We start from the raw sequence: 26,932 nt of genomic DNA, 5'->3' as shown, positions 1-26,932 counted from the left end.
TTTACCCTGTGTTTGTGTGGTGCTACGGACACCTGGGGACATTCAAATGTAGAGTTGTGTGTCTATTATTATTTTTCTATTATCTGAGTAAGAGGTCAAACAGAAGAGGCACCAGGACGCAGCCTTGGGGGACCCCACATATGATTTTGCTCTACTCAGATTGAAATTTACCCACTGACAAAAAAGAATCCCTCCCCTTTAAGTAGGATTCAAACAGGTGGCAAATCCAGGTCCACCCACCCTGCCACAGTTTGTCTTTAGCCCCTAATGCTAGCTAGCTAGCTATCTCGCTCCCTGGCAGGTAATTGAGCCCCATAGATGCTAGCTAGCTAGCTTGCTAGCTCCCTTGCAGGTGCAGGCGCTCCCCTACTTACGAACGAGTTACGTTCCGAGCGATCGTTCGTAAGGTGAATTTGTTCGTAAGTTGCTTCAGCGCTATATTTTGCTTCAGCGCTATATTTTGTATTATAATTTATGTTTAAAGTCTATATAAGTATATTGAAGGTTTATATAAGTATGTTTAAGGCTTGTATAAGTAACCTGTATTGGTTTGTACTGAAAAAAACATTTAATAAAATGGAGAGAATACGTACAGTACTGTACTGTACTACGTATGTTAGAGAGAGAGAGCGAAAGACACACACACAGTATGTACATGTACGTAATAAGATAAATAAAATGAAGTTTAACTTAGTTTTGGAAGATGTACTCGATGCTTAAGGAGATGATGGAGGAGGAAGAGGAGGATTTTATATCATGAGAGGGTCTTCGTCGTCGCTGGAATGGGCTTTAAAAGTTTCTTCCTCCTTCATGGGGACTGACGTTTCTTCCTCTTCCTCCTCGACACGTTGCTGAGCCTCCAATGCTGGGTGAGCTCTCACAGTGCCAAGCGTCGGTATTAGCGGCGGAAAGAAGCACTACTCGAAAAAAGGCGCGCATACAAAATCTAATTTACCGAACATTTTTCGACATACTGTACGCGCAGACATGTTCGTATGTACCGTTGTTCGTAACTCGAATGTTCATAAGTAGGGGAGCGTCTGTAAATGAGCACAATATGTGCTAGTTAGGGAACTAGCTAAATAGCGCCCGAGGATAAAGCTAAACTGTGGCAGGATTTTTACTTTCTGGAACTGTATTTGGCACCTCTCTCTGGATGCAAACCAAACAAAAACTTTTTTCAGCGATGAAGTAATATATCGTGATCAACTGTGTTGAATTCAGCATTGAGGTCCAATAACACTTAACACTGAAGATCTGCCATGATCTGATTTCAAGCAAATGTCATTAAATACTTTGACCACATCAGTCTCAGTGCTGCGATGTGGTGTAAAACCTGACTGAAAGATGTAATAGACTTTCGTGCACACACAAAAACTGTACACACGCACACAGTGACGTGGCTCTTAAGTGCACAAAAGAAAAAAAATGTTTTTATTGAAAAAATAAGAAGAGAAAAACTAGTTCATGAGCATATAATAGCAGTTAATGCGTGGCGGGGCACGGGCAGCTTTGTACGGCAAAGTGTCAAGCTCTTAATAGAATCTGATAGATGCCTGTCTCCTCAGGCCTGTTGGGTAGTCTGTGTGTTGTGGGGGGTGGCACTCATTATGCCAATAGTCACTCTCCCCCTTTTTCCCCTCCATTCCTTGTCTTACTGTCATTCTATGAAGGAACAATTTGTCAATAATTGACCGTTTCATTCTCGTCAAGACGGTTTGATAAAAGTGTCAGTTCTTTTGAGTCCGGGCCATAGAGTATCTCCCCAAAATATTGGAAGCGAGGAAAAGGCAGCATGTGGCAGCAGATCTGTGGCAGCGATAGGGCCATTAAGCGCTTTAGAAGTATTTTAGCTGAACCCACACAAAGCAGAAATAGATAAATAAATAATTAAAGCAGAAAAAGTGGAACGTCAACTGCCAGAGAAGTGATATAGACTTTAAGAAACCATTTGGGAGGGGGAAAGATAAAAGATTATCCCTCTTTTCTGCAAACATATTGCCTCCTCAGCCATTGCTGAAGCCAATTCGCTTACTCAAGCATTCATGCAGACATAGTGCGTATGTGTAGCTGTGCGTGTGTGTGTGCCCTACACAGACAATGTGCTCTGAAGGAGGGCTACTATCACACACAGTATATAAACATGTATTCTGGGTGTGTGCGTTGGTGGGGTGTATATTGCTTGTGTGAGTCTAATCTTGCTTTAGTCTACATCGCTCAGCATTGTATTGCATTCATTATCAGCGTCTCTGTTTAAATGGCAGGGAGTTTCCAGAAATATCCCAGAATGCTCATTATCTGTAAAATATCTCACCGACGCTCATCTGATCTGGCTTAAATCCTCCTCACCTAGCACATTCCTCAAACATTTCCAACCCAAACGGTGCAGTTTTGTGAGATCCATCTTTATTCTGCGGCTGGAAACTAAGCGGTCAGTCGTTCTATCAATCATGGTCACTACATGTTGCCAAAATTGTTGGTGCCCTTTCATAAAAGAAAGAAAAACAATAGTGATTGAAGTAACATGAAATTGGCAAATGTTATACTAAATTTACTAGAAATTAACCAATAAAAATGAGACCTTGCTTTATTTTTGTGGTTCACCAGAAATATTTCAAAGATCTAACTCGTGAAACTTGCGTGGACAAAAGTGATCGTATCAGTAGTGTTACATATCCTTAACTTTATACTTTGTTGCAAAACATTTTGAAGCTATCACTGACATGATCACATATATCTGTAACTGTATGTTTACATGCAGTCAATATTAGCGTCAAGGTAAAAATTCTGGCGGACAAATACTCCCGTACACATGGTCATTAGAATACCCCATTCATAAGCGCGATGTACCAACTACTGAGCGCACCAAATTCCCTTCAAAACAGACAGACCAAGCCATATCGTGTGATCAACTACAGCCAATGATAGTCAAGAAGGGCATCATCACAAATGATCTGAGCCAGGTGTGTGTCTTGACCTCCGCCGAACTTCTGAGACTAACTCACCGCACCCCTGCGGTTCGATCAAACTCAGGTTAAGAACCACTGATGTAGAACGAAGTTGACGTGCATACAGTATGTAAACGGAGGACGCGGAAAGAGAAGTTACTGTTGGTGATAGGCGTAGTTGTCATCGGAGATTTCTTACCTTTGGTGGATTCCTCGAGTGCAAGTTCAAGAGTGCTTGACAAACGGACTCACCTGAGGTTCTTTTTCTTCTCATTGTAGATGAATGTTGAAAATGTGCGCTTGGAGCGGCACTCGCAGTGTGAGTTTTGGCAGAAAGGGGAAATATAGTATCATGTGGCAATACGGCATTTTACATGCGTTTATGACATTTATGGACATCAGTCTGCGTTTGTTTGTATCTACGAATGTTCGTAAGTCGAATGTTCGTAACACAGGAACCCCCTGTAATCTTTTCATTTTCTTTTTTTTTGTTGTCCTTAGCCATTCCTGCATGTTTTGGGACATGATCCTGTTTGAGGAGTTTTTGACCTGCAGCACAGAACACTTTGCTCCAGAATTCCTCATCATCTTGAGATATCATTGTACCCTGTGCAGATTCAAGACTTACTGTCCTGGTTGTAGTCGGGCAGCCCCAGAACATAACTGAGCCTCCTCCATGTTTGTCTGAAAACGTAGAGCGAATGTGCATTGCCTTAAGTATCCGGTCTTGTCTCATCAGTTTCCCAGAAGTTTTGTGCTTTGTCAATATGTATTTTGGAAAATTCAGGTCTCATCCGTTTCAAGTTATTTCAGTGGCCATTTTCGGTTTTACCTTCTTTATCGGTGGCATACCTTCACATTTTCCTATGCCTGTGTATGAAGAAACGAAACACTGTACCTATTGTCAAACATGTAGGAGGGTATATTCACCTGTTAAGTACAGTCATAGGAAAGTATGTCCTTCATCTTGATTTCATTCATTTGAGGGATCTCGCTGATAACAATTGGGAGGCCTCAGATTTGCTCCGTTACAGAGCAAACCTACGCTGCCCTTTTAGTCAACTGGTCCTGCTTTGCATACTCACTTGTGATACCATGCATGTTACCTAGGAGTGGTAAAAGCCACATTGGTAGAACACTATACATATTTAAGGGTAACATATATATTGTAGGCCAATAGTTTTAATTTCAGACGAAATAAAAATTGAGGCAGCACAATGACAATAAAGTGGATATGATTTTGGAAGGAGGTGCTTCAAATTCCCTACACCGTGGAGTATTCTAACAGGAAAATGATCCTACACACACGTCAAAACTGATTTTGGAAGCTGGCTAACATCTGGAATGGCCTTCTGAAAGCCCTAAACTTAAACCTATTCAACATTTGTGGACGAATCCTAAAAGCCAGATCTGTGCTAGGAAGTGTGAATATACAATATGTTGTACTAGGGATGTAGCGATAACTGTGATATTGCAATATTAATATTGCCACAATATCATTGTTTATCACTTGTCGTCATGTCACAATTTTCAAAGCAGCACATCTGTAAAAAAGGCAATGTTATATTCCATTTGTGCAGTTGTAGTACTCTCTGGTGGCTAGTACTTGAGCAGTTTAATTTTAATTAGGCATTTTGGCCCCGGCAGTTATCACTCCCATAAATCAGTTATACAACCAAATAGTTTTCGCCGTCAAAAAGTGTTACTTTTCGCCGAATACAGCATTGTAAACTACATAGACCATGACACTTTGCACTTTGCGTATAGGCCAAGCCTATTTCTTTGTCACTCACTTATTATGTGCAAAATCACAATATTGTGTTTTTCCCCCCTCAATATCGTGAATTTTTAGAAAGTATAATAAGCTCTTTTTTATGTTGACAACCTTGCCACAATATCGCGATAATTATCGTATTATGAGGTTCCTATCGGGATATTTATTGTATTACATCCCTAGTATGTACTTTATGTATGAGCTCAGAATCGCCCTTTAAATCGTGTTGACAGTAACGAAGGACTTCTGAATGGAATGGAATGGTTACCCCCATGTATTTTTGTGAAATATACACCATAGTCCAACAAATGATAAATCCAATTTGATCAAAATGGTAAATGGAGTGCATGCAGTGCTTTATCCACTAGATTTGTCAAAATTAGTTGACTGGCAGCTAAGCGATGAATTCATTACCATTTCCTCACATTTGTATTAATTATTGCTTTTCTTTCTTTCTTTTATTATTATTTGTTTTCTTTCATTAACAGAGGTGTACCAACTTTCTTGTCCGGGTATGGGCTGCCAAGATTAGCCAACTAGTCATCGACAGCTAATTTAATAACTTCATTATGTATGTATGTGTTTATTTATATATTTAGCAGATTTGTCTTCCCTCTATAAACTGCCTCGTCTCGCGCTGCTCCTGCTGGCCGTCTGCTTGTCTGTGACGCACATACCCAGTACTGGGTCATCTGTGATGTCACAGAAGCACTATGGCTAATGCAGCGTCATGGCTAACCAGAATTAGCAACAGAGTCCGAATGTTGGGACGCATTTCACCAAAAGTAGGATACAGTACTTAATGGAATGGAAACCTGCCATTCATGGTAGCACGGATGTGAAAGAAAAGAAAAGCATGTTGACGCTGATTCCATTTCTGACATTGGGACGATCGTGTCCGGAAGCTATCTTTAGCACACACAGGTTACACACAGGTGTGTTTAACGTTGTAGCAAGATGTCAATTATGATTATGCTAATATATTCTAGCATCTGTGAGTGAACTTACATTTAGTAACAACCAAAACACAAATACTGAACAGCAATAATGATGCCGAAAGACGGACAACAGCGCACAAACATAAACAAAGTGTTTTAGCTTTTCTTTATCACAGTGACTTTTCCTAGTTTTACTCATCAACGATTGAAGCCTGAGAAGATTGAAATATGTTAACAAGTATTTTTGTGTTTATAGCAGATATACAGTGCAACTATCCATAGTGTATGGTATTTTGTTCCATTTTAAAATGTATCTATAGTATTTAACGCTGTTACAAATGATAAAGCCACAGTATTGCTTTTTATTTACATAAACATGGCACATACCTTAAAGAATTCAAGCTGCAATTTAATGATGGGTAATACGAGCAGCTGCTTGCTGGTGCGATTTGCTTTGATAAATATTAATGAAATAATTGTGACTAGTGGTGGTGACTAGTCGACTAGTAAAATAGTTGTCTGTGGCGGCCCTAGTGTGTATATGTACAGACTCGTGACTTAAGTAACTTGCTCTTAGTAGATGATGCTCCCGATGTGTGCTTTTTAATCATCTTTTGCACTTGAATATATCTCACACAATCTTCACAAAGACTGTGAAATTTTCCAGGAAAGGCTGCTAAGTCACTGACATTGATCACATATTTCACCTGGTATCTCAATTCAAGTTCTTTTAATCGAAAAATGGCCTTCCTTGCGGCACTCTAAAACCACAATGTGTTTAACGTGAGGTGGAGGTAACACTGGCAATATTGCGTTCATTTTTTTTTTTTTTCAGGAAAGCTCAGTATTGTTCATTCGATTTAACATCATCATTGCTCTCCTTTTTTTATTTTTTATTTAAAAAAAAAATAATAAAAAAAAACATTTTTTATTTATTTTTTATACATATATATATATATATTTTTTTTTTTTTTGTATGTGGGTGAGAATGTGTGTGCGTGTGTGTATTCATCAGTTCACCTAAAGCCTATTAAAAAAAATCCCATACTAATAATATAATATAATAAGAAATTGCCAAATGCAGAAACATCAATGTAAGTTATCACGATGTGGTGGCTCTCGCTAACATGCAGAATTAAGTAACCAGAATTAGGTTAAAAAATTCTATATACGTAGACCATGTTTCTATAAATTTTGATATTTGGTTTTTATTTGAGGCAGATATTTTTTCCATTAAAATGTGATTTATGAGGAGGTTAGACCATTGGTCGATATTCAGAGTTTGTTTATTTTTCCAGTTAACAAGAATTGTTTTTTTAGCGATAGTAAGGGCTACAAGTGTAGATTGAAATTGTTTATGTGGTAAGTCAGTTGTTGTTAGGTCACCTAGCAAACACAAATTTGAAGATTAAGGTATCCTACAGTCCAAAATAGCGGAAAGTTTTTCTAAGACTTTAGTCCAGAAATGCATAACCGGAGTACATAACCATAAAGCATGAACATAAGTGTCTGTAGTGTTTTATAAACATTGGAGACAAATGTCGGAGTCTGAGATTCCCATTTTCTTCATCATATATTGAGTAATGTATGTTTTGTGAATAATTTTATATTGGATAAGTTGTAAATTTGCGTGTTTTGTCATTTTAAATGCGTTTTCACAAACTTGAATCCAAAAGTCAGATTCCGGTGCTATAGACAAGTCTGTCTCCCATTTCGAGATGGGTAAAGACATTTTATCAGTATATGAAAGTAACTTATATATTTTTGAAAGTTTTTTTGTTGTTGTCGGAGAAAGCTTGTTAATATCTTTAGCTAAAACAGGCGGTTGGAGCGTACCCCGAAGTGTTGCAATTTTTTTCTTTATCATATTTTTAACTTGTAGATAATGTAAAAAATTTCCGTTTTTTATTTTGTATTTTTGGAGCATATTGCGTTCATTTTTCATCGATCATGTATAGCTCTGACATGGTTGGAAAAGCTATTGGATTCCTCCTGAATTTCCATTATTCACATCAAAAAGCCAAGACACACTAGTTTCACGACTGATTGACAGTGATTGCACTTTACACATGTATGTGCACACACAGAACTGAAAAATTATTAATCATCCCATTGACTCCTGATATCTAAGTCATTATTTGCTGGCTAATCACAAAAATAATACAAAAGAAGTGCATGTGTGCTTGGGTGAGGGGGTTTCAGGTTACCATGGCGACGAATGGAAAAGGTCAGGCGTAGTTTATCTTATCAGTGATAGCGAATGGTTACTAATTACAGATAGGTACCACCGCCACTCGTTCCACTGGGCCTTGCCTTAAAACATTATCAGCAATCCACACCGGCGAGATATTAAAATATCTCTTCCTTCATCCTCTCTTACACACACACACACACACACACACACACACACACACACTCAGCAAGGCCAGGCTACATGGCCCCAAAAGTCACAAAACCTGACAGGGTCCTGCACAGACTTGATGCTATCATAGATGTCAGCAGATGGTCAGATACTGAGGTTACCATGAGCTAATCTAGTCAACAGAGAGCCGTTTTTAAAGAGGAGGGGTGTCAGAAGTGACAAATAAACCCACAATGACCCAGCTCCGAAAGGTTGGAAAGCCATCTTTTCAAATGTCAGAGCACACCTTCAATAATTAAGCTTTTCAAACTACTGGAGCATTTAGGCTTTATTAAACGGGCGACGGGTGTGAAATACTTTTGCGTAAGTGAAGACGTGTTGTGTGCAATTTTGTTAGTTTTTTTTTAAATGCTGTTTGTTACAGAAGCATGCAAAGTTTGAAATGGGAAAGGGCAATCATGAACATATATTGCATGAAAAGAAATCTATTACAACAACAAAAATGTTATAGAATGTTTTTTAGAACGCGTCTTTGAACATCTTTTCAAGTTTGCATTTTCACTCACCAGTAAGCCATTGTTCTTTGAAAAAGGGGCCAAAAGTGATGTCACTTCATCTTTTTTTGTGTGTTCAAAGAAGAGGTGCAATGATTATTGATTAATCGACAATTAATTGATTATCAAAGTAATTGATTATTATTTTTGCTAAACATTGAATTTTTTTAGAGATCCTTTTTATTGATTTAAAATTGTCCAAATGCTCGAATTTTTGACTCCTCAACAGGATTCAGGATTTTTCGGCCCATCAGCAATCAACATGTTTGGAAAAAACGATACCTGATCACCTAGTCGATCAGAAGATGGAGCAATATATCTATTGATTTTTTTTGTTTAAATATTTTCTCTACAGTGACTTCCTCCATTTGCGGTGGATAGAGACTGGCCCGGCCCACGAAAAGCAAAAACCCACTTATAATTGACCTCAATTGAAATTCATAGGAAACAAAATCTTCAAAAAATTGCTGATAAACATTAATTATAACATATAATGTCTTATTTCGTGGAAACAATTGCGCAAATTAAGATATTACAGTTTTCTCAGATTTTCCACGAAATGCTAAATATCATCTGATCCGAATTTAGCCGATGAGATCTAGTAAATATTCTCCGATTTCTGTAGTCCTCCATGAAGGCGGACTTATTATCTTTGTTTTGAACCAAAATAAAGCAATTGCTTTTACTTTGGAAAACAATCAATATTTTTGCCAATTTTCCTTGCATTGCATACCAAAACCAGTAACTGAATCATAATTAATTTATGATTTGTCATTTTGAAAACTTTTTTTTAACCCGATTCAATGATTCATAAAATTGATTAATCGATTACTGTTAGCTGCAGTCCTTGTTCAAAGTAGCCCTGTATTTGTATATGAGACCCCTTAAAATCAAATTTGCAACTATTAGTTGAAATTAAACGCACAATCTTTTATTACTTTCTTGGAACTTATCAAAATGTAAGGCAGTCATCTTCGTGACTTTTCGCATGGAAGAAACAGTCGTAACGTATTGTGTGTTTCTTCTGCGCCCAAATGAAGAAGGGGAGTATTTCCCTGTGTGTGTGTGCCTGCTTGTGCTGTGTGAGCGATCTTGTCTCTGCACCCTTCCATTTATCATATTTGACATTTGGCTGTACTCTCCCCTATCGAACCATCATCTGAGGAAAGCACATTTTTCCCATCAAAAATCCTGTTGTGACTTTTGGCGTTGTAAAGGGGGTGAGCGAGAATGGGGCTGCTGATACTTCCTTTGGCAAGGCAGAAAGATACGTAGATGTAAGTGAGCGCATCTTTTCTTGGCTCTGCTCCCTCTTTGTCCGCGTGTTAAAGTAATCCTTCATGACTTTGCTTGCATACTTGTGTGTTATGTGTGTATTTTCCATCTGCAGAGTAATTATGGATGTCTTTTGCTTACACACACACTTAACGTGGATGTTATCAGGGCAACGAGGGCTCCGCTGATGCCCTGCCTCTTGAAAATGCCTCCTTTCTTTGCTGCTGCCAGCCATGCAATAGGTTATATTTAACCAGTTATCTCCTTTACATCCCCTCTTCATGCTCCACAGGGCTATCACCCCAACACTGCTGCCACCATCTCACTTTATTTTTATTTTTATTTTAAGACTTGTGACAGGAGGCGGAGATAACGGATGCAAAAGCCGAGTTGTGACTGTTGCCTCCTCCCTCCTAGCCCATCTCATCTCTCTCTCTCTCTCTCTCTCTCTCTCTCTCTCGTCACTACTTCAGAGAGTCATCTTCATGTTTTGCAAGAGGCCACTCGCGCTGTAGATGTTAAGTGATAGAACTCATTTATAGTGCAGCATTGGCCAATAGGCACATTAAAAGTAGACAATCTTTACAATGTAATTATTGAATAATAAAAGCAGGTAATTAGGTACTAGCTCTTGACTGTCTTAACATTTTCGGATGTCTTTTATAATTGCTCCCTTTCCAGCAAAGAGATGAGAGGACCGATATCACTCGCAATCCCGTCTTTCTAATCTCAGCTAAGGGATCGAAACCAAGCTGGTTCCCTGTCAATAAATTTGAGCTTTGTCCCACCGTATGGAATTTTGAAAGAAACTTTTTGAGATTACACATTGACAATGTAAAGTAAGTAGAAGTGAAAGTTAATGGCCTACATTATAACTTTACACTCTGAATATGTATGAAGATGGAAAATACACATAACATCCATTTTAGAGGGATGCTTGACTCACTGAGCCCTTTTCTGCAGTAAAAACCAGAATGTCCAGAATTAATTCGATATTGTCATTATTTTTCATGTACAATTATTACCTATAACTCTTTGACTGCCAGACGTTTTCAGACGGGATGCCGTGGGTGCCAGCCGATTTAAGCATTTTGACTGATCTTTTGACTGATCTTTCAAGGTCCACAGAAAATGATGTGTTTGGACTATGGAAACACACATACTACAAAATGAAACATTGGACTCTCATCTTTCACCAGAAAAAAAAAAGTTTGTTTCTACCTTATTCTGTTTTTAAGTAATCAACAATAGAAAATGGTTAGTTTCACCTCTGTTTTTAAACAAACGTCTTTTAACGTCTTTGGCACTCCTCCATAGGATTTTACTAAACGTTATTTAACGTTTTTGGCAGTCAAAGAACAATTTTTTCCACTTGCTTTTGACTGAAGGTGACATCACATGTACTGAGGAAATATGTAATAACCAATCACGGCTCACCTTTTTTCTGGGTTTGGCCAGCAAACGGAGACATAGAAAAATAAGTTTTTAAAGGTATTAATTGTTAATTGAAAAAATAATGACGCCATCAAATTAATTCTGGACATATTAATTTTTTAAAAATGTCTCAATGAGTCAAGTAGCTCTTTAAGTGCTTGGAAAATTTATTTAATTTTCTCAATAATGCTTCATATATGGAAGTGGAAAAAAACACATAGATGAGACATAAGTGCTTTTCGGATTTGACAAAATCAGACACTGACCACCATTTAGGAATTACAGTTGAGTTGGCATTTGGCAGCATTTTGAAGTGCAAGAAGGTCTCAGCCCATTATAAGGCTGAAAAAACAAAGATAAGACAAAATAAACTGTGTGGAGTGTTCTCACTGTGCTTGTGTGGGTTTTCTTGGGGTACTTGTGTGGCCAAATTAACAGCAATTTGTCAAGAAGCGTTGATGAGCTCAAAATTGACTTCATAAAAAAAAAAGTTTTAGAAATGAAATCCTTCCATTTGTACCACACCAACAAAGTGAAACCACCCTCAGGGAAGATCTTGTTACACTTTCCATGAATGTTTTTGTCTCTTTTTGTAGGAGCTGTTGTTCCTTCCTCCCTCTCGGTTGTTTAGTCTCTGGAAGCAGCAGAAATTGGTGTGTGTGTGTGTGTGTGTGTGTTTGATCTGCGTTGCACTTACAGTACATAAGTTTCCAGTTGACATTCTGATAATCATGAAGGCCGCAATAGTTTAGAGGATGAGCGGAAGAAGGTTACTTTGTAGAACAAGCATGGAGAGTGACGGCTAACTGAATAAAAGATGTTGAGAGATAAAGTGCTGGGATTGTAAAATGTACGCTTCTTTCGGGTGCTATGCTAAATAATTTAACTGTGTTTTCCGGGATAAGGTTAGGTTACATAGGCGAGCCGTTCCACTATTAGTATTATTTTTTATTAATTTTAAAGTACTACCTTTATCTATCAGATTACCTGCCGAATAATCCAGGAATCAAAGACCTCACCTCCAACGCATGGCCCCACCCACGCTCCATACAGGGATGACCTTATTTCATCACGCTGACATTTTCACCATCTTCCTCAAGGCCAAATATTTTTGTAGAGAGAGGGAAGACTGAGTGAGTGGAGTGGAATAAAGCATTTTATAGAATTTTCCTCTTCTTTTTTTAACTCATTCACTGCCATTGGCGGCTATAGACGTAAAAAAATCATTAAAACTCTTTCTATTAGTTTACTTTTGTTAACAAGAGTATGAAAACCTATATTTCTTTTATTGTACATTTAGAACAGATATACAATTTGTGATTAATTGTGAGTTAACTAGGGAAGTCATGCAATTAATTACGATTAAAAATGTTAATCGCCCGACGCCCCGAATTTTTAATAATCTTTAAGTCACGTCAGGCGATTAAAGTTTTTAATTGTAATTAATCGCATGACTTCAATAGTTAACTCACGATTAATCCACACATTTTATATCTGTATTTAAAAAAATAAGTTTTTTTTTTCATACTCTTGTTAACAAAAGTGGATTTTTTTTTAACTAATAGAAATAGTTCAAATTAATTTTTGACGTCTATTGCCGTCAATGGCAGTGAATGAGTTAAAATGGTTGGATTGAAAGTTGTTTCACAGAATTGCATGCACTTTGTTTGGATTTGGAGAAATCAACCGTGCATCCTTTCGCTGTGTATCGGCCTTGCTGGTGTGTCTGGAGGTAACGGGGTGATGGTGGATGTGGTGTGTGTGAGTGAGTCTATGTGTGTACGTGTAGATAGAAAGAGGGATTCAGTAAGTAAGTAGACTCAACCCCCTCCTCCCATGGATCTTAGGATGGTGGGAAAGTTCAAATCTGCTGCTATTTTCCATCTTTTATCAGTGGGGCTTATCAGCTGGCTTTCTCGTCTGCATGCCTGGCTTCAATAGTCCAGGGTCTTAGCTCAGGCTGCATGGCAACTGCTCTTTATCACTCTTATTCAAAACGCCACCCCTCTTTTCTTTTTGCATTTTTAAACAACACCTGTTTTGAACCTCTGTTACCGTCATTGCTGCATCATAAATGCGCAAGGTATTGATTTGATTATTTCATTAAACTGGCCACAACGTGAAGTACAACTGCACAGTCTGAGATTCAACCTGAATAGCCAAACAAACATTCACACCTGTGGATAATTCAATCTGACCTACCGGGTGTGTTTTAAGGATGAGGGGGAAAAAAAACAACTCACATAGGCATGGGTTGAACATGCAAAAACATGCACACTGTTGGGCCTGAGCCAATATTTGACCCCAGACATGCTAATGACTATTCCACTGTGTTGCCTAATAGCATTTGTATTTGCTCTAAATATACTCAACAAAAATATAAACGCAACACTTTTGTTTAAGGCCACTCTGAAAACCTCTCAGAAAACCCAACTGGTTTTCTGGGTCCTCAGCAATTTGATATTAACTATTTGACTGCCAAAAACGTTAAATAACGTTTAGTAAAATCCTATGGAGTGCCAAAGACGTTAAAAGACGTTTGTTTAAAAACAGAGGTGAAACTAACCATTTTCTATTGTTGATTACTGAAAAACGGAATAAGGTAGAAACAAACTTTTTTTTCTGGTGAAAGATGAGAGTCCAATGTTTCATTTGGTAGTATGTGTGTTTCCATAGTCCAAACACATCATTTTCTGTGGACCTTGAAAGATCAGTCAAAAGATCAGTCAAAATGCTTAAATTGGCTGGCACCCACGGCATCCCGTCTGAAAACGTCTGGCAGTCAAAGAGTTAATTCCCCCCCCCCCCCCCCCCCTTCACTCCCCTATTTTGGCATAGGAGGTTTCTGGCTGACTCTGATGATATAATAGTGTGACTCATGTGCAGTTTAAAAAAAAAAAATGCTTTGGTGTGGGCACGGAGATTAATGTCAAACCTGTGAAGGTTGGAGCACGACGACACAAAAGTTATTCTGACAAGATGCTTGTGTTTTAACGGTGTTAACACATTGTTATCACTGTGCACATATGCTTATTTTTCATTAACATTTCACCAACATGCGTGGCTCATTTTCTATTTCGATTGATGCATATTGATGTATGCGGGAGTAGGATGTCCTTGAGGAAATTACAACTTAACCAACCCCCCCCTTCTTTTCGAGCGTCTGAAGTGCTGCCAGGAACATGAAAAAACAATACAGTAGGCTACCAGAGGACATACTTGAGCCAATAGCTTGTAAATGTGACACACCTCATTGATACATTAGGAGACAAAGTACAATATTTGTTCAGATCCCGTATTACAATAAATTTGCAAACATGTACGTTTCCTTTTTCCTCAGCTTCAGAGAGAAGTCTGAAAGCCTTTCATTTGTACGGGAATTGTTTTCAAAATGCACCAAACTCATTGAGCTACACTATTTGAAAACGACGATGTAAGAAGAGATAATCTGAGGAGCATAGAGGTGACTTTGTAGCAGCTAAATAAATCTCCGTCAGAGGTGAAATATGACATGCGCCTTCTCAAACATGATATCAACATGTCAGTATCTATGCGACACGTGTACACTTGTCACACCTCACTAAACGTAGAGATCATTTCCACAAGATTTGTTGATTACCATAACTTTGCCGTTTTAGAGCTGTAGGGAAAACTTGTTTTAAGTTAACCATAAATATAACAAATAGCTTTTGTGTTTAATGCCAGGGCACTTGAGGTGATTGGATGGTTTTCTTAAGTTAGTCAATATCTATAAAGGCAATTCAAACTAAATTCTACCTGAAGCACAACACGTACAAATCAACAATAACTTGTCATAAATAAGCATGTGATTACGCCTGGTAGATTGTCAACACAGTTAATATGTTCTTTGTGCCCCCACACGGTATTCTGATTAATATTGTATTTATGGAATAAAATTTACAACCGTTTTTATCCATCTCTGGTGGCGGTCATTTTGTCCTATACTGCCACCTGCTTTTGACTGAAATTAACGTTACAGTGCTGATGGGCTTGCCTCGCGAACATCACGTGACCGAACCCAGAACGTGAGCCGTGGGCGCTGTGGCATCCATTTCGGTCAACAGCAGGTGGCAAAAAGAGAATTGTTGAACCAATTTAAAATGACAAATTCAATTGTTGAACAACTTAAAAAAATTGCTTCAATTGGTAACACACGATTGAATGAAATCAATCCAAAGTGAATATATTAATAAACTTAATATGTTCACTTTGGATTACCTTTAGATTAACTTAATTCAAGTGAATATATTACGTTTAATGAACTCATAATAATTCAACTTAATGTATTCACTTTGGATTCTTTTAATTCATTTGTGTGTTACCATTTGAAGCATTTTTTTAAGTTAGTCAACAATTCAATTTGTAATTGGTTAAACAATTCTCTTTTTACAGTGTACAAGACAAAATGGCCACCCTCTGATAAGGATAAAAATGGGTGGATTTTTCAATGTAAATCTTATTTCACCGACCCAATATTGCTCAAAATATCTTGTTTAGACTAGTGGGCGCACACATTTTTGACTTGAGGTCAGATTTAATTTTGTCATCCATCGATTCTCCTCTCATTAATACATAAAATAAATTATCCTATTCTGGTAGTGACCAGACAACCAGAAGTGACAAAGAGATTACTAAAAATTAGCTTGTATAGTTTTGCCAGTATGATAGGCTCAAAATAGTCTTGGGCCTACCCATTGTCCATTACTCTACGACCTGGTTGTTCGGAAAAAAAAAAAAAATATATATATATATATTTTTTTTTAAAGAAAAGATTATTAAAAATTAGGGGCATCAGGCGATTACAATTTTTTTATCGTCAATTTTTTTTTTTAGGTTTTAAAACTCTTGTTAACAAAAGTGAGAAAAAATGTTAAACTAATAAAAATAGTTAAAATTAATTTTTGGACGTCTATAGCTGTCAATGGCAGTGAATGAGTTAAATAGTTTGGAATTAGCCTTTTGTGACGACAATTGTTGAAAGACAGTTTTCATCACTTAAGACTTATTTTTGACATTTTATCGTCCACATCTATGTAAGTGTTCCCATACTCTACGAGCTGAAGCTCTAACATGGCAGGACTGCTATCGGGTTTGAAGCAACATAGTGTCCGAACACGGAACACAGCATCAGGGAGATTTATTTCTTTGGGTTCAGGGGCAGTGAATAGTCCTCGCGAGAGGCGCTGGACTATCAGATACTGTAGGCCTGTGGCCAAAAAGCTGCTGCTCCTCTTCTGCAGGCCTAGTTTTTCTCTCAGTGGGGCATGAAGGATATACTCCACTACTGGACCATTCATCACGTCTGGTGCTGAGGCAATGCACGAAGGGTATCTGTGATGCTATAAGGCCCGTATCGCTACTATCTCGCTACCTGCCCCCCCCCCTCTTACCTCCAGAAGCAAATATCTCCTCTGAGGAGAAGGAGGCTAAACTAATTGTTCCTCTGCATGGTGTCAAGTCTCACTCATTCTGTTTCGATTACAAGCCGTCCACTGGCCAGCTCTATCGCTTTCCATCTCCCATCTCTCCCCCTTACTGTCTCTCTCCCAAGGTTCAGCCAGTGTCCCACTTCGCCGTCTCACCAGGACCTTTATCGGGGAGACGGCTCTGCTCATTAAGGAGTTAATTTTCTCCCTCCTATCTCTGATTAGTGCAGTCAACCTAAAGCACTGTGAATTCTTTAAATTTTCTTCCTTGTTATCAAAAGAGGGAGAAGCAGAGAAAAAAAAAAGATGAGAATGGGGGGTATTTAATCGTTTAAGTAGTCTTCCTGGGGAACCAGATTCCACCCCCCCCACACCCTCCTACCCCACCCCCTTCTTCCCAGCAATGCAAAGAAATCTCTCTGAAAGTCGCCCCATCTCAGTAATTCAGTTTTTAAAGTGTGTGGATGGAGGGAAGGGGGAAGAGGGTTGTGTCGGGGGGTTGGGGAAAAGCAGTGGCAGTGGTGATGGCGGGAGAGCGAATGGGGGAGAGAGACGGAGAGAGGGGGGGAAAAAAACGACTTGATGAAATTCCGCTATCAGCTCCGAACCAATATGCAAAATATCTCGCTGGAAATCAAATAGCTATTATGTTTTCATTTCCACGTCGGCGTATTTGCTTAATGAAGAGGAGACAGATCAGACCGGCAGAGAGAGTCTGCTGGAGCCGATAACCGCCAACGGCTCCCAGCTATCCGCGCAGAGTGACGCTCGCAGTCACTACGTTTTTTTTTTCGTCGAAAAAGAAGAGGAGGAGGAAGAGTTGGAGGTGAAGGAGAGGGAGGGAGAGGGAGAACAGGAAGAGGTGGTGCTATAAGGAATGGGGAGAGAGCACGAGAGATATTAAAAGGGCCACAAAGAGGAATAAAGTAAAGATGGAGATGATGAAGATAAGGAGAGAAATGAGGAAGACGGCAGGTCAGAAAGGAGAATGAGGGAGAGAGATCGAGAGAATCTTCTTCATTTAGACATGCATGCAGTTGAGTTAAAGAGGACTTGAATTCCTTTGAACTCGACGCATTTAGACTGCCAAGTTCCTGTGTTGGCTTAAAAAAAGGGTCACATGTGGAAGACGATGATTTCTTAACTAACCATGAACAAAATGCAATTGTATTTATTATTTCAACACAATTACAATGAACTTTAAAAAAAAAACAACAACTATTGAGCTGCTGTAAATATGATTATATAAGATTAAAATGTTGTAAACTAACATATATTTTATATTTCTTTTGAGGAGAAAAGGGAAAATTCCAACAGTTATCACCTTCTAATTATTTGCACATTGCAGCAGGGTGGGGTGGGGGGGATTGGGTGGTGATATAAACCCCCCAAAAACATGAAACTGGGAAAAATTAGTGGGGTCCACCCACCCCTAAAAATACCCCCCTAAATATAAAATATTAATGAAAAAAAAAAACAACACAAATATGCGAATCTGCGGGTGTCCACTGTACTATGAAAATTGAGCTAAAAAAAACAATTATTTGCTCCTGAAAAATAATTAAGATGCAAGTAATTAACTCATTCACTGCCATTATTGGCTATAGACAGACGTCAAAAATTCATTTGAACTATTTCTATTAGTTTCACATTTTTTCCACTTTTGTTGACAAGAGTATGAAAACCTAAGAAAAAAATGTATTGTACATTTAGAACAGATATAAAATGTGTGATAAATCGTGACTTAACTATTGAAGTCATGCGATTAATTACAATTTCAAAATGTAATCGTCTGACGCCCCTAATTTTTAATAATCTTTTCTTTCTTTTTCTTATTTGGAGCATCAGGCGATTTACATTTTTTAATTTTAATTAATCAAATGACTTCACTAGTTAACTCAAGATTAATCACATATTTTATATCTGTTCTAAATGTACAATACATTTTTTTCTAGGTTTTCACATTGTTAACAAAAGTGGGGGGGAAAAGGCGAAACTAATAGAAATAGCAATAGCAGTGAATAAGTTAAGATTAGTCACTCTATAACAGAGGTGGACAATTCCGGTCCTTGAGGGCCAGAGTCCTGCATGTTTTAGAATAGATATTTCCCTCCTCCTAATCACCTGATTGAAATGATGAATCTCTTCAAATGATAAAGAATCTCAGGCTTCTGCAGCAAGCTTTGCAGAAGCCTGATATCGATCCTTATCATTTGAATCAAGTGTGTTGGAGGAGGAAAACATCTAAAACATGCAGGTCTCTGGCCCTCAAGGACCGGAATTTCCCACCACTGCAAAACGCCGTGTTTACTCTCACACAGCGTTGTTTTTGTTGTTGTTTTTGTTGTTGTAAATCATCTCTCAGTATGGCTTTCAAGAAAGTGAAAACTGCAAGTAATTGTGCTATTAAGAAATCCTGTAAACTGCGCTGAGTCTAGGGCTGCAAATAACGATTATTTTAATCATTGTTTAATCTGTCGATTATTTTGTTGATTACTCGATTAATCCGATTTAAAAAGAAAAATTTTTGGAATTACATCCCCTATTATCAAAAATGTTACATTATTACAAATTGACAGTGCAGGAAATGCACAAATATAAATTAATATTCAATTCATGTAAAAAAAAAGATAATAATATTGATCATTGTTTAGCAATTTAGTTTTATTTCAACACTTCAGAAATCTGAGAATATTTATCATCCATGCCAATTCTGTATTAAACAAGGTGTCAAAGTGATAAATCGATTATCAAAAAATTATTGATGAATTGATAATCCATTAGTTGTTGATTAATTGTTGCGCCTCCAGCTGCGTCCACTCTCACTGGTTTGGTAAGCTCTGCTTGATTTCCGCATATGCGTGTCTTTTGGCTTAGTCAAATGTCATGAAGCCATATTTTTTATATTATACAATACTGTGCTCCCAAAAACGTAATAAAACATGTGGAAGTTATTTGTAGGGGTGGGGTTGGGGGGGCTACGGATTAATTTCCATTCATTTCACTTGGGAAAGTTGATTTAAAATGAATGATTTGCCCTAGCAGCGTGGCCATGGTTAGAAATGAACTTGTAAGTCCAAGGCATGGCACTGTAATAAGATATATTTGAAGTGGTCCGTGCTGATTTTGTTTGGATTGGTTGTTGGCATTGAGCGCACGACCCGAGGGAGCTGCGAAAAAGTTGATTGAACGATTTTCTCACGCCTTTACACCGATCGATAAGTGGCTCCTCTCCAGTCACGTTTGCCGAGCTGCCATCCTCTCCTGTCGTCTTTTTAAATATCCTTTCCTCATGTTTTTCTTTCTAAATCTATGATTGTCTGATACAAGTACACCCCCATTCTCCTTTTTTTTTTTTCTCTCTCTCCCTGTGCGTTGGGTTATTAGCGTAAGAGCGGCGAAGGCTTGCGTGTGTTTAATCAGGCTTGTTGAGCATACAGGTTTGATGTGTGTTGTCTCAGTGTTTAATCACGGAGCTGCCTGCCGCAGGTTTGATGTGGATGGAGAGTTAATAAAGCAGTATCTTGGGTGCCTTCATCAGCTGCATCACTTTGTTCTGCCTCTCCTCGTGCCTCTCTAAGACAGACAGCGACAGTCCCTGAGCAGCAGCTCAAGTATTCTCCCTTTTGTACAGAATTCTTCTCAGTTTCATCTTGATGTGTGTCAGCAAGAACTTAAGTCCTGTTTTCAGTGTTCAACCGAGACATACCTTCACACCATCATCTTGTGTGTGCATGAGGGATGTTCTTGTCCATCACATTTGCATCTACAATTGCATCATGAATAAAAAATGTAGCCATATTTACAATAGTTTTTCAGGACGTGAAATGCCAGTTCCACCATAATATACTCTGATTTGTCCAAGACTTTCCATTGTATATACAGGTGCTCCCCTACTTACGAACGAGTTACGTTCCGAGCGATCGTTCGTAAGGTGAATTTGTTCGTAAGTTGCTTCAGCGCTATATTTTTCTTCAGCGCTATATTTTGTATTATAATTTATGTTTAAAGCCTATATAAGTATATTGAAGGTTTATATAAGTATGTTTAAGGCTTGTATAAGTAACCTGCATTGGTTTGTACTGAAAAAAACATTTAATAAAATGGAGAGAATACGTACAGTACTGTACTGTACTACGTATGTTAGAGAGAGAGAGCGAAAGACACACAGTATGTACATGTACGTAATAAGATAAATAAAATGAAGTTTAACTTACTTTTGGAAGATGTACTCGATGCTTAAGGAGATGATGGAGGAGGAAGAGGAGGATTTTATATCATGAGTGGGTCTTCGTCGTCGCTGGAATGGGCTTTAAAAGTTACTTCCTCCTTCATGGGGACCGGCGTTTCTTCCTCTTCCTCCTCGACACGTTGCTGAGCCTCCAATGCTGGGTGAGCTCTCACAGCGCCAAGCGTCGGCATTAGTGGCGGAAAGAAGCACTACTCGGAAAAAGGCGCGCATACAAAATCTAATTTACCGAACATTTTTCGACATACTGTACGCGCAGACATGTTCGTATGTACCGTTGTTCGTAACTCGAATGTTTGTAAGTAGGGGAGCGTCTGTATATATTTTTTCCAAACACACAGATGTCTTGATTCGACAAAGGATAAAACAATTAGGTATGGGCGAGTACTGATACCAGGTATTGCATCGGGCCTATATCAGGTCTTATTTCATGGTATTGTACTCGGATATCGGCGGCCCTTTTGTGGTTGTTTTACATGAACTAAAGAAAAACAGTTGACTGAATATTGGAAAATGTTACCTTCAAGTCAACATGAATTCACAGAATCTATATTTTATTATTTGCATTTGAGGCCATTGTAGTTTTTTACTATGGGTGTCGGGCAATTAAAATGTTTAATCGTAGTTAATCGCATGACTTTAATAGGTTACTCACAATTAATCGCAAATTTTCTATCCGTTCTAAATGTACAATTACATTTTCAAAAGTTTTCATACTCTTGTTAACATAAAAGTGGGAAAAGAATGTTAAACTAATAGAAATATGGCTGCATCTTTTAGTTATTGATAGTTATTTCATAATAATTCATAAAATTTAGTTAAAATTAAAAAGCTGCACTGTACTGTAAAAAACGAGTGTGATATTAATTTGTGTTGACGTTATTGTTCTGCCACTAGATGGCATAATTGCATTTTTTAGACGTTGGTGATAGCTATCTAATCTTTAACATGAAGTAACTTGTGACATTCTGCACATTTTTAAAATTGTAAAATACAGTTTGACCCCAGTCTCCACAAATATATGGATTATTATTAAATTCATTACTGCTAAATTTTGACGTGGACGTGTCTGCTGCGTTGCCAATGGAATTCCCCCAGTACAAGCTTTCTAAGTAAGGGGCGGTTATTAATCGCGCGTTAAAAAAAATTCTGGCATTAAAGGAATTTTAAATTAACTAAAAATGAACACACTAATTTGACACCCCTGTTCAATACACAGTGTATATACTGTAAAATATTCTTAAATAAAAAGTTGTTAAATGCTTATAAGATAAGATAAACCACCCACCCTGTGCCAATACAGAAATGATTTTCACCAAAAGAACTTAACTCAAACGATAATCGACATAATCTTAACATAAAGTGCATTTGGGCTCTTACAGTTCATATTCCTATATTTTTACTGTCCAAAAATAAAAAACCTTGCAGTAACAATTTATGTATATTATTAAACCTTGATTTTCCGATACACTAGGATTTACAAGTGTTTCATGGATTAAATTAATCTTTGGTGTGTTTATCTAAAGCAGCCTCTTCTTTTGCTAAAATCTCCTTTCATCCTGTCAGGGATTATTGAAAATACGTTTACTTAGTTCATTATCTTAACTGGAAAGATCTTTCGCTATCATGTGGATTTTTTATTTATTTTTACTTGGGCTTAAAAAAAAACTGGAATAAAAGCTTTTCTGAATGGAAAGCGTATTATTTATCATCCTTTTTGTGTCACTGAGGAATTTTGGGGTTTCACTTTCTCTTAGCTTTCATTCTTCAACTTTGCACTTAAGTGTTATTTTCCTGTGATCATTACGTTTTTGGAATTAACTCTTTGACTGCCAAAACCGTTAAATAACGTTTAGTAAAATCCTACGGAGGAGTGCCAAAGACGTTAAAAGACGTTTGTTTCAAAACAGAGCATTTGGGTGAAACTAACCATTTTCTATTGTTGATTACTGAAAAACGGAATAAGGTAGAAACAAACTTTTTTTTCTGATGAAAGATGAGAGTCCAATCTTTCATTTGGTAGCATGTGTGTTTCCATAGTCCAAACACAAAATTTCCTGTGGATCTTGAGAGATCAGTCAAAATGCTTAAATCGGCTGGCACCCACGGCATCCCTTTTCTGAAAATGTCTGGCAGTCAAAGAGTGAGGCATCTGAAGGCTCTTTTCTCGAGCATTGGATTGCGTCATTACTTCAACTCGGAAAGTTCAGTGCTATTTGACGAGTTCAGCCCAATTGATAATACATAAGTGCCTCCATCTCCTATAGTTCAGTCCAATTTTCCTGATGGATACATCTGAGAATAACAATTAATATAGCTTTAACACTTTAAGTGGCAAATGAAGTGGAAAATGCACCACTTAAATCTTACACCACCACCCCCCCCCCCCCCCCACTATCCTTTCTACCAACTCTCCAAGACACAAGAAGGAGAAGATATTTCTCCTTGGATAAAGAAGAAAGTCAAAACTTTTTCTGTACCATTCAATGTCCGAAAGCAGTGATGCAGTCATTGATTCATTAAACCAGGGCTGTAATGAGGAAAGAAATCAAAATTCAGACTTACATTTGAAACACAAAATGTAATTGGAATTTTATACAGAGAAGTCCCTTTGTACAATTATGATTAAAGCAAAATTAATTGTATGAAAATGTCCTCATAGATACTGGAAACGAGATAAAGCAACGCTTGGACGGCATGGGCCTAATTCTAAAAATATTGTGTATGGGATCGATCCCCCCCCCCTTGACTATCTTTTTCTCTTATGAAGGTCCAAATCTAGCTATGTTAATTTTATCTGAAATTAGAGTGAACCATGCAGGCGTGGAAGTTGAAATTAGCCTAAAGATGTTTCATTTACAAAGACAGAAACACTTTGTCAGGCAGCGATTGTTTCCAAGCATTATCTCTGCCTGCTTTTAATTGCTTTGCAAGTGAAATTAACAGAATTAGAAAAATTGCCTCTCCCTTTTTCTACAAGCTTCTTCATTCACAGGCATTGTTGTGTGCTTTGTATAGATTATAGACTCCTTTGTTTCAGCATTGTAAATATATACGCCCCAAGTCACGGCTTTACTTCTGAAACAATCCCTCTATTGGTTCTGACACAAGCAAATTAGAATTAATTTACAACCTGTCTGGGTTGAGGCAGAGGGGCGGGGCCAACTGTAATCACGTTTTCCTCTCTAAATTAAATGTCAAACCTTGCGCCATTGCTTCTTTCGAATATTTTCGCCGTCTGCTGTTCTCCCTTGACAAGGGAGCACATGAACTATTTCTGTCTCAATCAAGAGCTCAAATGCTCTTAAAAAAATGGGCTCGACTCAATCGTTCAGTTTTTCACCATCTCTGGGGAAATGAAAATGGCCGCTAGTATATTCTGGCAACGAAGAATCACAACTGAGGTTTGAAATGCGGCAAACAAGAGACGGTTCTGAGCTCCCAATGTACCATTTTAAGAAGGCTGATATATTAATCTTAAAGAGGAGGCATTAATAATGAAGAAGCTTTTTTTCCCCCCCTTTTCATGGATGTAATCTTCAAACAGGCTAAAATAGATCAAAAGTACTGTATAATTACTATGGTCAGTAGGGATTGTGAAATTGTAATTGATATAGATCAGCCCTTCACTAATCACTCTTTTAGCTTCAATTTTAGGTATACTGCAATTTGGCTTTGGGTCCCCTTTGGCTTCTGCCATTAATCTTATGGATTAGATTGTTAAGAGGGTTCCCTGTCTTGAAACCCTTTTTTTTTTAACCATTGGTTCAATTTGCATGTATTGTCTGTTTTATGCTTTTACAATTTTCATTTCTCTTAGATTTTATGTATTGGAACTGGTAGAAGAAAATTTCTTTCAAATGCATATAATACAATTGGAATTTTTTGTTGATTTGGAAAAGAAGACCAACAATTCAATTTAAGATGCCTCATGGTTTTTACACTGTACTGTAAACAGTCCTTTGTCATGTGATCTGGAAGGGTCGAATGATGTCACAGTTTGAAACTAAATGTAAAGAAAAAACAAATACCCAAACTGACCCCTCACCAACCATATACGTTTTTTTATTTCTACAGTGTGTTTCATTTCCACCCATCTCTGTCTTGCAGGTATCCTTGGTGATCTTGACGGCAATGAGGAAAACACTCTTGACAACTTGAGCCTCTCCGGAGAGGAGGCAGAGGCCTCGGACCTGGAGGATTCAGCAGAGGGTGACAGCAGCAGTCCGCCGCCCTACACACCACCGTACAATGAAGGTGGGATGCAGCACCTTTTACTTTTTGACTGCCAGACATTTTCAGAAAAGGGATGCCGTGGGTGCCAGCCCATTTAAGCATTTTGACTGATCTTTCAAGGTCCACAGAAAATTATGTGTTTGGACTATGGAAACACACATACTACCAAATGAAAGATTGGACTCTCATCTTCCATCAGAAAAAAAAGTTTGTTTCTACCTTATTCCGTTTTTCAGTAATCAACAATAGAAAATGGTTAGTTTCACCTCTGTTTGGAAACAAACGTCTTTTAACGTCTTTGGCACTCCTCCATAGGATTTTACTAAACGTTATTTAACATTTTTGGCAGTCAAAGAGTTAAGTGTTATTTTCCTGTGATCATTACGTTTTTAAAACACATTTTCTGAAAAATAATTAGTACTCGTAGCCTGTCCCCCCAGACATTTGTACTTCATTTCTACATGCATAAATCATAATATAACTTTAATTGTTGCTCAAATGCTGTATGTCGGTAATCGAAGATTGTCCACATGTGGGTCAATAAAACCAAGTAACAATGGTCAGCTTTCCTTTTCACTGTGTTGTGTGCCTGCTTGTTTCCAGTACAAAGATTGTTTTGGCAGCGAATAGAGATTCTTGTTGCAACGTGGCATTGTGTAAGAGACGTTTTCATTGGTTGTTTTTCACAGCACATGCTGGAAGCCAGAGAACATTTTTTTAAATCAAAAATCAAAATCCTCATAACGTTGACATAGGAGATTATTATCGAACAGCTACCATAAAGGACAATTAAAGGTTGCATGTGTGTGTGTGTATTTTAAAAAAAGAAATAAACTATAGTGACACCCATTTAGTTTGTTGTTGTTTTCCACACTTGATTCTCTACATGCATCATTAATAATTATTGAGATTTCTCTAACTACAAACTTTGACATTTTAGTGTCAATGCTTCCCCCCCCCCCCCCAAATAACTATGGCTCAGTGGACATTATTAGTGCTGACACGCAGTCAATTAAATGACATTCTGAAACAGAAACCGGATGCTGGACTGCGTTTTGTGATAACCGTGATTATCTTGGTCACTTCATTAGGGATGTGAACGGTCACAGCATTCTAAATTTCATACTATATCACCTCTCCTCTCCATTCTGAAGTTTAGTTTGAGCTTCAGCAGATTCTCTTGACCACTGAGTTACTGCCATGTGATCATCTTCTGTGATATCGATTTTTTTTCATTTTGTACCCAATAAAATGGCCCCTCAGCATATTTTAAAAATATATCTATATTTAAAAAAAAATCCTCAGGCTCAATCTAGAGACCGGTAAATCTAGCCCCTCAATGCACCTCTTATCCCACGCCTCCCGCTTGTACCGTCTGATAGCAGATTGTTCAGTCATATTCTTTTGACTTATTCAAGATTTCTCTAGCTGTGTTTCTATAATCTCAAAAATTCCTGCACTTGTGAAATTTTGGGGCTGGAAGTGATAAGCGTCTGTTGGTTCGGTTGGTTTGATAAAGCCATGGAAATTCTGTCAGGTGCTAATCGAGACAAGATTAGAGATTAGGATATTGTGTGTGTGTGTGTGTGTGTGTGTGTGTGTGTGTGTGTGTGTGTGCGCGTGTGCGCGTGTGCGTGCGTGGGAGAAAAAGGTGAACGGTAGGTTAGGGGTAATGGAATATATATTTAAAAAAAAAAAAAAAATCCAATTGATCA

At 37.9% G+C, this 26,932-nt stretch overlaps 1 protein-coding gene across 1 annotated transcript in view; it reads left to right on the top strand.

Moving 5' to 3' along the window:
• zfpm1 (zinc finger protein, FOG family member 1) overlaps positions 1-26,932 on the top strand; it is a 104,717-nt gene that overhangs the window by 24,655 nt on the left and 53,130 nt on the right. The window contains exon 2 of the mRNA XM_077568518.1: positions 25,092-25,238. Within this exon, the coding sequence (XP_077424644.1) occupies positions 25,092-25,238 (147 nt within the window). The remainder of the gene's footprint in view (positions 1-25,091; positions 25,239-26,932) is intronic.

Source organism: Vanacampus margaritifer, chromosome 6 (genome assembly GCF_051991255.1).
Source record: "Vanacampus margaritifer isolate UIUO_Vmar chromosome 6, RoL_Vmar_1.0, whole genome shotgun sequence".
Taxonomy (NCBI): Eukaryota; Metazoa; Chordata; class Actinopteri; order Syngnathiformes; family Syngnathidae; genus Vanacampus; species Vanacampus margaritifer.
This window is presented reverse-complemented; position numbering and strand designations above follow the sequence as displayed.